Source organism: Echinops telfairi, unplaced genomic scaffold (genome assembly GCF_000313985.2).
Source record: "Echinops telfairi isolate 266 unplaced genomic scaffold, ASM31398v2 ScPeMD7_5868;HRSCAF=6743_1, whole genome shotgun sequence".
Lineage (NCBI taxonomy): Eukaryota > Metazoa > Chordata > Mammalia > Afrosoricida > Tenrecidae > Echinops > Echinops telfairi.
Genome location: NW_022109768.1, coordinates 3,624,711 through 3,636,731, shown reverse-complemented (window position 1 = coordinate 3,636,731; position 12,021 = coordinate 3,624,711). Strand labels below are relative to the sequence as shown.

The 12,021-nt window shown below is 46.4% G+C and overlaps 1 protein-coding gene across 2 annotated transcripts in view; it reads left to right on the top strand.

Annotated features, from left to right (window-relative positions):
• Positions 1-257: 257 nt before the first annotated feature.
• MND1 (meiotic nuclear divisions 1) overlaps positions 258-12,021 on the top strand; it is a 70,121-nt gene continuing 58,357 nt past the window's right edge. For both annotated transcript variants that reach the window (XM_045295834.1, XM_045295835.1), the window contains exons 1-2: positions 258-317; positions 9,407-9,472. In XM_045295834.1, coding sequence (XP_045151769.1) covers positions 315-317; positions 9,407-9,472 — 69 coding nt within the window. In that variant the 5' untranslated portion in view covers positions 258-314. The remainder of the gene's footprint in view (positions 318-9,406; positions 9,473-12,021) is intronic.

The following is a 12,021-nucleotide window of genomic DNA, read 5'->3' as shown; positions in this document are numbered from 1 at the left end:
CACGGCGACCGGAAGCAAAGGGACTCCGCAGCACGACCAGCGGGAACTACACGTAAGACCAGGCAGGGATTAGTGGGACCGGAGGAACCCGGAAGGCCACACCCCCCGCTCGGCGGCTCCACCCCACGCAGGCTCGCTGCTCTGCGTGGCCGCCAGGGGCCGCTGCGCGCCGTCTGAGCAAGAGGCACCTCCTTCCTCCTCCTTCCCCCGAGAACCCGGGCCCCGGGTTGGCGCCAAAATTAAACCCGCCTCGGCCCGGCCCTTCCCTTGCTTCGAGCGGAAGCCCAGCTGTGGGAAGACCTGCCGCCCGCGCGATGGTAAGAGCTGCGGCCTCGTTCTCGAGTCACCCTCCGCCCCACCAGGGCCGGGGATTCGGAGCCCCCCCACCGCGTGAGGTAGTGGCGTGGGCTGCGGAGACCGGCGCCATGGTCGCCCCCAGCGCAGGAAGCGACGCCAGGCCGACGCCGCGGCCGCCCCCCACTTCCTGAGCGCGGCGGAGCGGCCCCTGGGCACTCGGGGTGCGCACCGGGGCTGCCGCGGCCGCCTCCCCTGGGGTTCGCCTCCCAGCCCTTGCCCCTCCCCCACGCCCCTCCCCGAAGCCGCGGGCGCCCGGCTTCTCCCACTAGCGAGCTGGCCCCCGTCGGGCAGGGGAACTGTTCCCGAGGGTTTCCGGGGCGTCGCTCGTTCTGGGGACCGAAAGTCCCGTTTCTCCCGCGGGTCCCGGACAAACTCTGGTTTGTGGTAGACCCGCCGGCTGCGCCAGCCCGCGCCGGCTTCCCACGGTCACGGTCACGGTCACGGCCGGCGACCCGAGCGCGGGAAGCAGCGGTGCGGCCGAGAGCCCCGAATGCACGCGCTCGTGCGGTTTTGTTCGCGACCCAGTGGTGTTGTGGATTGTAACGGACAGCACGCCTTGCTCACTTGCTCAGAATTGCAGAGCTAACCCAACGGGCCTTCACTTTATGCTAATTCGATCGGTTTTGTCCTTCGATTTTTACCCAAGGGCAGAAGTCTTCTGGCAGGTTGCGTGGGGACTTTGCCTCCTCGGATAGCAGGGCCCTGGGCAAGAGCGGCCCTTGTCCACCCAGCCCTATGCCGTCCCCTTGACTCCATGTCAGTGAGGGTTTTGTTGTTTTTTTGTCTTACCTACCATCGTGGCTTACATTTTTGGTAAACATACACATTGCCTTTTTGCTCCTATAATCATTTCCCTAGCTCTACCATGTTTCGAGTTACTTTACTTTTGTTGGCAAAGAATCGAGATCTAATAGATCTGAGGGTTTAACATCGGACTTCAGTGAAGAGATGTTACTCCGCCAAAGTAAAGGTGGGCCGGAACTTGGTGGCACGGTATTTGTTTAAAGATGCTGGTCCAGATGTAATTATAGCTGTTAACGGCTTCTTTGTGGTTCAGCAAAGGACCCCGCCACCTGGGCATAAACTGGTCAACGAAGCCAAACACTTAAAACAAATCTGTTATCATATTTCTCTTTGTCCAGCTGTTTACTGTAACTGCCAACTGAGAACTCCAGGCACCAATGCATGAACTTTGGCCTTTCACCTAATCAACTCTTCGCAGGTGATTCACTTTCTCATACTGAATAGTTTCACATGTTGCTTTCGGAAAGCTTACTTCAAAACTTTTCAGAGGCCTTGTACTCTAGTTCTGTGTGTGATCAAGAAATAACTTCAGTGTTGTGTTGGTCCAAGAGTGGTCAAAGGTGTTTCTCATGCCTGAAGTGCACAGCACCTATTTGCTTTGATTCAATTGGGTATGGTGGGTGACTTGCAATACAGCTTACCAACTCTAAGGGCAGCGGATGACATCTACTTTTTAAATGTTCAGAGTTTTACTATAATTGATCAACAAGGCTGACTTTTGACTGGTTGTTTTTAAATGGGTTCTAGTACATTGTTCAACCAGGATATGCTTATTCTCACATCAATTTTTGTTTCCTTATTAATTTATAATTTACACTATCAAGAACTTGTTTTTCTGGTCTTAAGTATTAAATGAGCCCTTGTTGATCCATTTTGGGAGGAATTACTAAATAAAAGTATTCTTTTTTTTTTTAAATCATTTTATTCTGGGCTCATACAGCTCTTATCACAATCCATACATACATCAATTATGTAAAGCACATTTGTACATTCATTGTTCTCATCATTCTCAAAACATTTGCTCTCCACTTAAGCCCCTGGTATCAGCTCCTCATTTTTTCTCCTCCATCCCTCTGCCCCCTCCCTCATGAACCCTTGATAATTTATAAATTATTATTTTGTCATATCTTGCACTGTCCGACATCTCCCTTCACCCACTTTTCTGTTGTCCATCCCCCAGGGAGGAGGTCACATATAGTTCCTTGTAATCAGTTCCCTCTTTCCAACCCACTCTCCCTCGACCCTCCCAGTATCGCCACTCACACCACTGGTCCTGAAGGGATCATCTGTCCTGTATTCCCCGTGTTTCCAGTTCCTATCTGTACCAGTGTACATCCTTTGGTCTAGCCAGGTTTGTAAGGTAGAATTAGGATCATGATAGTGGGGGGTGGGGGAGGAAGCATTTAGGAACTAGAGGAAAGTTGTATGTTACATCATTGCTACATCGCACCCTGACTGGCTCCTCTCCTCCCAGACACCCTTCTGTAAGAGGATGTCCAATGGCCTACAAATGGGCTTTGGGTCTCCACTCCGCACTCCCTCCCCTCATTCGCAACGATACGATTTTTTGTTCTGATGATGCCTGACACCTGATCCCTTTGACACCTCGTGATCCCACTGGCTGGTGTGCTTCTTCCATGTGGACTTTGTTGCTTCTGAGCTAGATGGCCGCTTGTTTACCTTCAAGCCTTTAGGACCCCAGATAGCCGGGCACCATCAGCTTTCTTCATCACATTTGCTTATTCACTCGCTTTGTCTTCAGTGATTGTGTCGGGAAGGTGAACATCACGGAATGCCAGTGTAATACAACAAAGTATTCTTACATTGAGGGAGTACTTGAATGGAGGCCCAATGTTCATCTGCTACCTTAATACTAAATCTGTTAATATATGCACATAGATCTATTTCCCCATCCTCTTATATAAGTATATTTACATATGTACATGCCTTTATTTAGACCTCTATGAATGCCCTTTGCCTCCTAGTTCTTTCCACTATTTCCTAATAAAAGTATTCTTATGTAGTATCCTTTCACATTACTTCAGGGTATAATACTCTCCTACTCTGGTTAGTGATACAATTTCTATCACGAGAAAAAAGAAGAATTAACCTGAAAGCCATGTAAATGAATGCTATGAGCCACCGGCATTTCTTTTTTTTTTTGAGTAACTACTCTGAGCTAGGACTATGTAATGCTTCGTTGCTGTGAGTCTGACTTGGTGATACCTAACAAACCTGAGCTATGAGTTTTACTAAAATTGTGTCCCCTTGAGTGTCCTCGTTGCCTGATTCTGGGTGGCAGAGTCTTAGGGAGTTGTTGGGTGGCTCTCTAAGAAACTTCACAGCATCTCCAAGATGTTAGGAGGCTTTTCTAAAGCTTTGGTGTCTGTAGCTCCTGGCGGAGCCACAGACTTTAGGGAATCTCCGCTCCCATGACTAAGGAAAGCACTGTTTCCAGCCCTGGGACACAATTAGAGCCCCTGCATAGGGTTGTTTTTTTTAAATATGGAGGCTTTGCCCCCATCCCAGAAATTCTGATTTCATTGATATGGGGGATGCCCGGGCAGAAGTACCTTTTCAAAGCCCCCAGACGATTATAAAGTATCACTCAGTTTGAGAATGACTGGACTGCAGAAATGAGCTGAAGGGGCCATTTAACTAGCTATGAATTCCATACTTGGTTTATTCAAACACTGCAGAGGCGTGTGTGAAGAGATGCTAACAAAGTCTTGCTAGCTTCTAATCTCACCCACCTGGGAGCTCCCTACGGATTTCTCCACCTCGGCAAGAAATAGTTATCTCACAATCTAAACTCACTGCCACTGAGTCAATTCTGGACCTATATGATAGAGTAGAACTGCCCCTGTACATTTCGGAGATTGTAAACCTTTAAAGAAATACGAAGCCTCATCTTTCTCCTATATAGCTGCTGGTGGTTTTGAACTGTTGACCCTGTGGTTGGCAGCCCAGTATTCCTCCAGGGCTCCTATGTGGTTATTGTAGAATTCCCTATTACTAATCTGCCAAGTATTGTATTTTGGGGAGTGTGGAGGGTATTTGGGGGCAGTTGGGCTTGGAAGCCTGGGTATCTTCACCTTTTAAGGTTGAGGATAGATACATGATCCATAAATGAAGGATTTTCTCTGGTGCCATAGTAGGTCATACATGGGGCAGCAGAAGGCACCAGCCACTCCTCAGAAGACGAGGCTTTCTGCTCCTGTAAGGAGTTTGTTACAGCCTCAGAACCCCACAAGGACAGTTCTACCCTTTCTATAGGGTCTGTATTAGTCTTGGGTATTTTAGAGAAACAAATCCACAGCAACTCAGCTATAAGAGAGAGTTTTATATAAAGGTTAAGTGCACATCAAGAAAACATCTCAACCCAGTGCTGCCCAAGCCCACAAGTCCAACATTAACCTATTAATCCATATGTCCAACACCAATCCACAAAGTTCTCTTCCATCTCACAAAACAGAGGCAGTGATGCCGACTGCAGGAGGAAAGCTGAGTCAGTGAATGTGTAAACATCTCAGTGCTAGCAGGTGTCTCCACATGGGTGCTCCAGCACCCAGGGCTGCATCGGGGTGGGTCCATGTGGCTTCTCCATGGGGATGTCTTGCAGGAAGTCAATCTTGCAAGCTGAAGCAGGGAACTGCTAAGGCAGCTGCACCCTTGTGCAACCATCACAAAGCAAGAGACCCGAGAACTAGAAAGGCGAGGCTTGCCGAGCCATTTATCCCTCTGCCCTTCAATTAACCCCACATGTGTTTATTGGCCAAGTTGGCACAATAAACTAACTCAGGGTTTTGTTATTTTGTTTTCATTCATTTTTCTCCACTGTCTCCCTAACCAACCTGGCACTAAGCCTTGAGAAGGCAAAGCCAGTTCTCTTTTGAAGCCGTTTTTCCGTTGAGAGGAACAAGTAGCACTTTTCAGGCACAGCTGAACCTGGTGTCCTCCTGGAGAATCAATGCTTCGGAGATGTGGAGTGTCAAGGAGGCAGATGAAGAAAGGTGTTTGAGCTCGAGAGACTGAGGCCAGCATGACAACAAAAGACTAAGCGGTTGTTTGTATTATAGCTCAAGTTGCTTAGCTCTCGATGTGTTAATGGTAAGATTTCAAGTGGGGAGTGGTAGGAGAAGCTGCTGTGAGGGGTGCATTGGAGTCAGTAGGCAGTTAGGGGGTCTTATGGACCCTTCCAGGCACGCTTAGCTCTCTCTGGTTGGGCATCAGTGCAGTGCTTTAGGCAGGGACAGGCATGGTCAAGGTTGTCCTTCGATGGGGTGGTATGTCAATGTAAGGAAGACAGAAAGCGTGGATGGAAGTTGGGTGTGTCATAGGAGAGAGAAAAGGAAGATTAAAATCAGGTAACGGTATAGAGATGGAACAGAGAGGATAGGTTTAATAAATAGTGTAGGACTAAAATCGGCAGAATTGAGTGATTAGTTAGATGTGGGTTAAAGAAGGTGAAGGAATTAAGGATGTCTGGCTGCGGTAGCAAGATGATATCTGGGTGAGATGCAAAAGGGAGACTAGCGAGTGTGGGAAATAGATATGGGAGAGAAGAATTCAGTTTTGGGCTTCTGAATTTGAAGTGTGTCCTGTGGGCAGGGAGGCCCAAGAAATGGATACCCAGGTGAGGGCTTAGCTCTGATGCATTGGCATCAGTGTTAGAAACACAAGCAAACAAGATCTAAAGGTGCGAGGGCATGAGGGGTCAACAGCAGTGCTGACGGAGGAAAGAGAAGGAAAAAAGTAGAAACTCTGAGACAAGAAACCCCTGCTGATTTTTTAGGTGTGGCTCTAAGAATGGGTTTCTAGGTTCCAGGAGCCCACTGGTGGGACCAGTGACTGGCTAACATGAGGTCAGTGGTTCCACCCCATCAGTTTCTCGGCAGGAGAAAGTTGGGCAGGTAACCACACCACCAGCCGCTCTGCGGGAGAAAGATGAGACTGTCTGCTCCTGTGAAGGTTTGAGGGCTGGGAAACCCTGAGGAGCAGGTCGACTTTGTCCGATAGGATTGCTAGGAGTTGAAGTTGACTCAGTGGCATAGGGTGGGTCTAATTTCTAGGCTCTGGTAGAATGAAGACTCTCATACTCTGGTGTGTATTCATCATGGCAATTCCAAATTGTTTCTCCCTCTTGTAGTTTTTTGACTGCATTTTTGATTGGATAGGGGTCAGTCTTTAATTGTTTTATTTATTTAACTCTGCCTTTAAAGTGACGTAAAGTGTCTGGAAGTTCTTACTAAATACTTTATATTCCCATAAATACGTAATTTTTGAGAAAGATGCTGACCACTTCAGAAACATTCACTACTGGCATTCACTAGATTACTGGCAAGGATGACTCTTGATGTCTGCCATTTCTTTCCTACAAATCTTTATCTTAAGGAAATCTGACTTTAAAAAATTAAATTTATCTTGTTGCATGTGCTGCTCTATATCCCAAAAACCACTCATTGCTATTGAGTTGATGCAGCTCCTAGTGACCCTAGAGGCCAAGGTAGGACCGTGCCTGTGAGTTTCCACGACTGTAACTCTTTACTGGAGTAGAAAGCCCCCTTTTCGATCATGGAGCTGCTGGTGGTTTCAAATTGCTGACTTTGTGATTAGCAGTCCAACACATAACCACTGTGCCACCAGGCCTCCTTATGTACTCTATACACGACATATAATAACATTTATTAACTTACACATTTCAGTTGCACATTAATTATCTCAGTTTCACATTGGTTAAAGCAGCAGTTCTCAACCTGTGGGTCGCGACCTCTTTGAGCGTTGAATGACCGTTTCACAGGGGTCACCCGATTCATAACCATAGCAAAATTACAGTTATGAAGTAACAACAAAAATAATTTTATGGTTGGGGGTCACCACAACATGAGGAACTGTATTAAAGGGTCGCAGCATTAGGAAGGTTGAGAACCACTGGGTTAAAGGGTCAAAATCAACTCAGTGGCAATGTAAATTCAAAAAACCAAAGTCATTGCCATCAAGTTGATTCTGACTGGTAGCTGCCCTCTAGAACAGAATTAGAATTTCTGAGACTGTAACTCTTCACAAGAGCAGAAAGCCTCATCTTTTTCCCTTGGAGTGGCTGGTAAGTTCAAACTGCTGACCCTGTGATTAGCAACCCAACGTGCAGCCCACTATACCTCCGCTAGGACTCCAATTTGTTTTTGATGAAGTGTCCAGAAAAGCCCATTAACCCAGTTGCCACCGAGTCTCTTCCAACTCATGGCAACCCGTATGTGTCAGAGAAGAACACCGGAGGCTTTCCAGCAGCTGGTTTTTCAGAAGTAGATTGCCAGGCCTTTCTTCTGAGGTGTCTTTCTTCAAACCTCCAGCCTTTTGGTTAGCAGTCAAGTGCATTAACCATTTGTACCACCAGGGACTTTGGTGAAAGGGCCGTTGGAGACTAGTAGTAACCTGAAATGGGTTTCCATTTCTAATTGGCTGAGCCTGCTTTCCACATGACCACTATTATAGTCTGACTAAAACCATGTCAGGACTCCAGCGATAATATTAGTGCAGAATGAGGATTGAAAGTGAGCAGAAAGAAAGGTTAGGGGACTCGAGGTTTGTTACTGGCTTGCTCTAAATCAGTGGTTCTCCACCTTCCTAATACTTCAACCCTTTAATTCAGTTCCTCGTGGTGACCTCCCAATCATAAAATTATTTTTGTTGCTACTTCATAACTGTAATTTCGTTACTGTTCTGAATCGGGTGACCCCCGTGAAAGGGTCGTTCGACACTCCCCAAAGGGGTCGAGACCTACAGGTTGAGAACCGCTGCTCTAGTTGCTCAGTAGCTTATTGTTGAGAGTAAAGTTCCCTCTCCATGGCTGGACAGTCAGCTTTCCTGACTGTCTTTCTCATCTCTTGTGCACACACCGGCACAGTAGCTGTCCCAGAGGGCCATTGTGCCGTTGTGTGCTCTGCCCCCCCTCTGAAAATCTCCTCCCCAAACCTCCAGGATGATGACTTTCATCTCTGCCCAGGGTAGACCTGATTTCTGTGGTCCTGGGAATGAACCCAAGAATTCCTGCATGTAGCATTTCCTCAGTTATAAGTCACTCCAAACTCACAGTTGATGCCATCTCATTGTGGCCCTTTAGATTAGAGTAGGACTGCCCTGTGCGTTTCCCAGACTCTAGCTGTTTCTGAGAGGAGAAACCCTGCCTGTCTTCTAAGGAGCAACTGGTGGTTTCCAGTGCCGACCCTGCAAATCACAGCCAACAATGGGCAATTACTGCACCAGGACTGGCGTCAGCTCCACAGGTGGCAGGACTGGGCCAGCTATGATCAGAAACCCACCCCTCAAAAAATAAACTGCCATCCAGTCAATTCTGACTCATAGTGACCCTATAGGACAGGGTAGAACTGCCCCTTTGGATTGTGAGACCATAAATATTTACTGGAGTAGAAAGCCTCCTCTTTCTCCCACAAAGAGGCTGGTGGGTTTGAACTACTAACATTGTGGTTAGTAGCCCAAATGGAAACCACTATGCCACCTGGGCTTCTGAAGTGGACTTGCTGCAGACCCATATCTATGCTTCTTTGACATTCCCTTCTGGGTGAGGGTGGGGTCAAGATCACCATGTCAGCAGCCAGCTCAATTTAAGATCAAGGGCAGAGGCCAGGCCTGGCTGTCACAACCTCCGAGGAAGCTTGGGATTGTCACTTTTCATGGGAGTGTGGAGCTGGGGGTGGAGGGTGGGGGCAGTAGAGAGCTGGGGATGCTTGGGTAAGGGGCTATTGGGGGGACTTCACAGGCTGTGCACCCCCTTGCTCAGGCCCTTCCACCCCCAACAAAGACACTGGGGCCTTTATTGGAGGGACTCACCTGGACCACCCATCCTGAAAATATCGTGAGCAAAGAGGACTCCAGGGATGAGGAGGAGGCGACATTTGGGTCACCCTGACTCTGGAAGACTAGTTGACCTTCCCCAATGGGTACTGATGGGAACTGAGCTCTCCTGAAGCCACATGGGTGACATAGTGGTAGCAAGTGACCTCAGCAGGGCATAGTGCAGGTGACGTGGATATCCTCCATTTTCACATCTCGTCTTTGGGACCTAACCATGGCCAGCAGTGAGGAGGCACGTGGCACGGTAAGTACGATAAATCTGAGAAGTCAAACCCTGCTGGTATGGTCACAGTCACTCACGACATCTCTGCTAACGGTTAAGACCCACGTTGTTGTGAAACACAGTGTTTACCCTTTCACTTTTGTGCTTCAGTCGAAGAAAAAAGGACTGAGTGCAGAGGAAAAGAGAACTCGCATGATGGAGATATTCTTTGAAACGGTAAGGAATTTTCCCTAAGATTTTTAGAACTTTGCATAATTAGCACATCAAGAAATGCCATCAAGTATTAATGGCACTTCTTTTTTAAAAAATCATTTTATTGGGCGCTCTTATAGCTCTTATCACAATCCATACATAAATCCATTGTGTCAAGCACATTTGTACATATGTTGCCATCATCATTAAAAAAAAAAAAAAAACCAACGGCAAAAAAGGAAAAAACTATAAATAGTTGCAAGTCTGTTTGTTGACCTGTACGAGTGTTTTCCAGTCAAGTCTAATGGCGTGCCCTGCCCTGGCCCCAAAGTCTATTTTTGGTATTCCCTGGAGACATTGCTCTGGCACTTCTTTCTTAAATGATCAATACTTAGCAATTTCCCAAAGAATGGATAAATTCTGCCAACCTGGTTCCTGTGAGCCATGGAAGGAGGTAGAATCTTTTCTCTCCAGGTTGGCCTACAAACTGGTTTTAGAATTCTTTCTGAACCATATATTCAGTTGTGCTCCTTGACTGCTTGAAAATAATAACAGTGATACTAGCTCACTTGTATTGAGTGGTTGGGAGACACATGGGGCTTTCTACTCCTGTAAAGGATTACAGCCCAGAAACTCAGAGGGGCACTTCTACCCTGTCCTGTAGGGTCGCTGTGAGTTGGCATCATTCAATGGCAGTGGGTTTTTTTTTTAATTTTTTGAGTGGTTGCTAGGTGTCAAGCACCTAGCAATCTTTTGGCATCCTTTAACTCATTTCATCCTTACATCAGACATCTGTTCCTGTTAGCTTGCTCATTTAACGATGGGAAAAGGTACCAAGAGCCTAAGGAGCTCAAAAATAGAAAGCAATAGTAACCCACCCACTGCAGTTGAGTTGATTGTGATTCAGTGACTTTATAGGATGGAGTAGAACCGCTCCAGAGGGTTAAGAGGCTGTAAATCTTAATGAGAGCAGAAAACCTTGTCTCTCCAGTGGTACATTTGGTGGGTTTGAACCATTGCCCTTGAGATTAGCAGCCCAGTGCTTATCCCACTGCACTACCAGGCTTTATAGAAGTGACTGTACCAGCATTTAAACCAGGGTGATGGATTGCCGGTTTTTACCAAACTGAAGACCAAACTCACTGCCATTGATTCAGTGCCGACTCATAATGACTGTATAGGATGGCATAGAACTGCTGCTGGGGGTAGAAAGCCCCGGTTACATGTTAGCTGCCCAACATGTAACCACTGTGCAACCAGGGATGTCTGCCTGATTTTACAGGCAGTGCTAAAGACGGCCTCTTTGCCGGTATAAGTCTCCAGTGTTAATACATTTGTGATGGTACACTGAAAAAACCAACTCTGTGCCATCGAGTCGATTTTGACTCCTAGCAACTCTGTACCGCAGGATAGAACTGCCCTGGGGTTTCCCAGACTGTAACTCTATGGGAGTAGAAAGCATCATCTTTCTTCCACAGAGTGGCTGCTGGGTTCGAACTGCTGACCTTGAGGTTTACAGCCCAGTGCTTCGCTCACTGTACTGCCGGGACAAGAAACATAGATTTAATTCCTATCAGGCTGGGAATGTGGTAGGGAAATGATTTGTCTTCTAGGATACCACTCATTTTCTCAAATATCAAAAGGGGCTTTCTCTCTTTTAAAAAACAAAATTTATTGGCCTATCATACAATTCAATAGGATTCCGCGATTACTACAATTCATTTTAGAACATTTTCTTCCTTTTTGTACTCGTTGCTGTTAAAATTGGCTTTTTCTGTTGGAAAGTTTTTCTTCAACCTTACCCTCATAATGAGTGTGATACTAGTACCAGCAGCTTAAACTTCAGTAACCAGTGAGTGGTAATGTAAAACTAAGAACTGATAGTATTCATTCATTCTTAATTTTAGTTCCATTCTTGCCACTGTGCCTGCATGACAGCCAGATCCATTCCTGCTCATCCACTGTTATGGTGGAGTTGAAAGGTATAACAGATTTGGGGAGAGAAATGAAGACGACTTCATTAATTGTCGCCTGATTATGGTGTAGCTAGATTCCAGGCCAATGCTGACGTTGACAGCTATTAACTGTGAGCCCTTCAAGAATTCAAAGCAAATAAGCAATGCAGCATAGGGAGGAAAGTACATGGGCCAAAGAAATAGGAAGTCTGGATTCGCCAGTGGTCTGGTACACTGAATTCTGCTGGCCAATTCATTTTACTTCACTATGTTTCTTCTTCAACTATAAGAAAAAGGGTATGTACAATATAAAAGAAGAGTACGGACTAAATAATTATTTAGAGGGATTTGTTGTAAAAATCAAAAGCACTATTGACTCATTTCTCCATTGTATAATTTCTACTATTGACTTTCAGTGTAAATGTCTGCCTGGTTTATCACTCTTAATGAACCACTTATTATGAGCTCTACTCAAGTGACACGAGGCGAGGCCGATCGCCTTCTTTCTGTTCTGTTCCTGCCCGAGAAATGCAGGCGATGAGACCTACCCTTAGTGGTTAGGAGGAGTGAGCAAGATACCATTTGGGTTTTTTGGGTTTTTGCTTTACTTTTTAAATT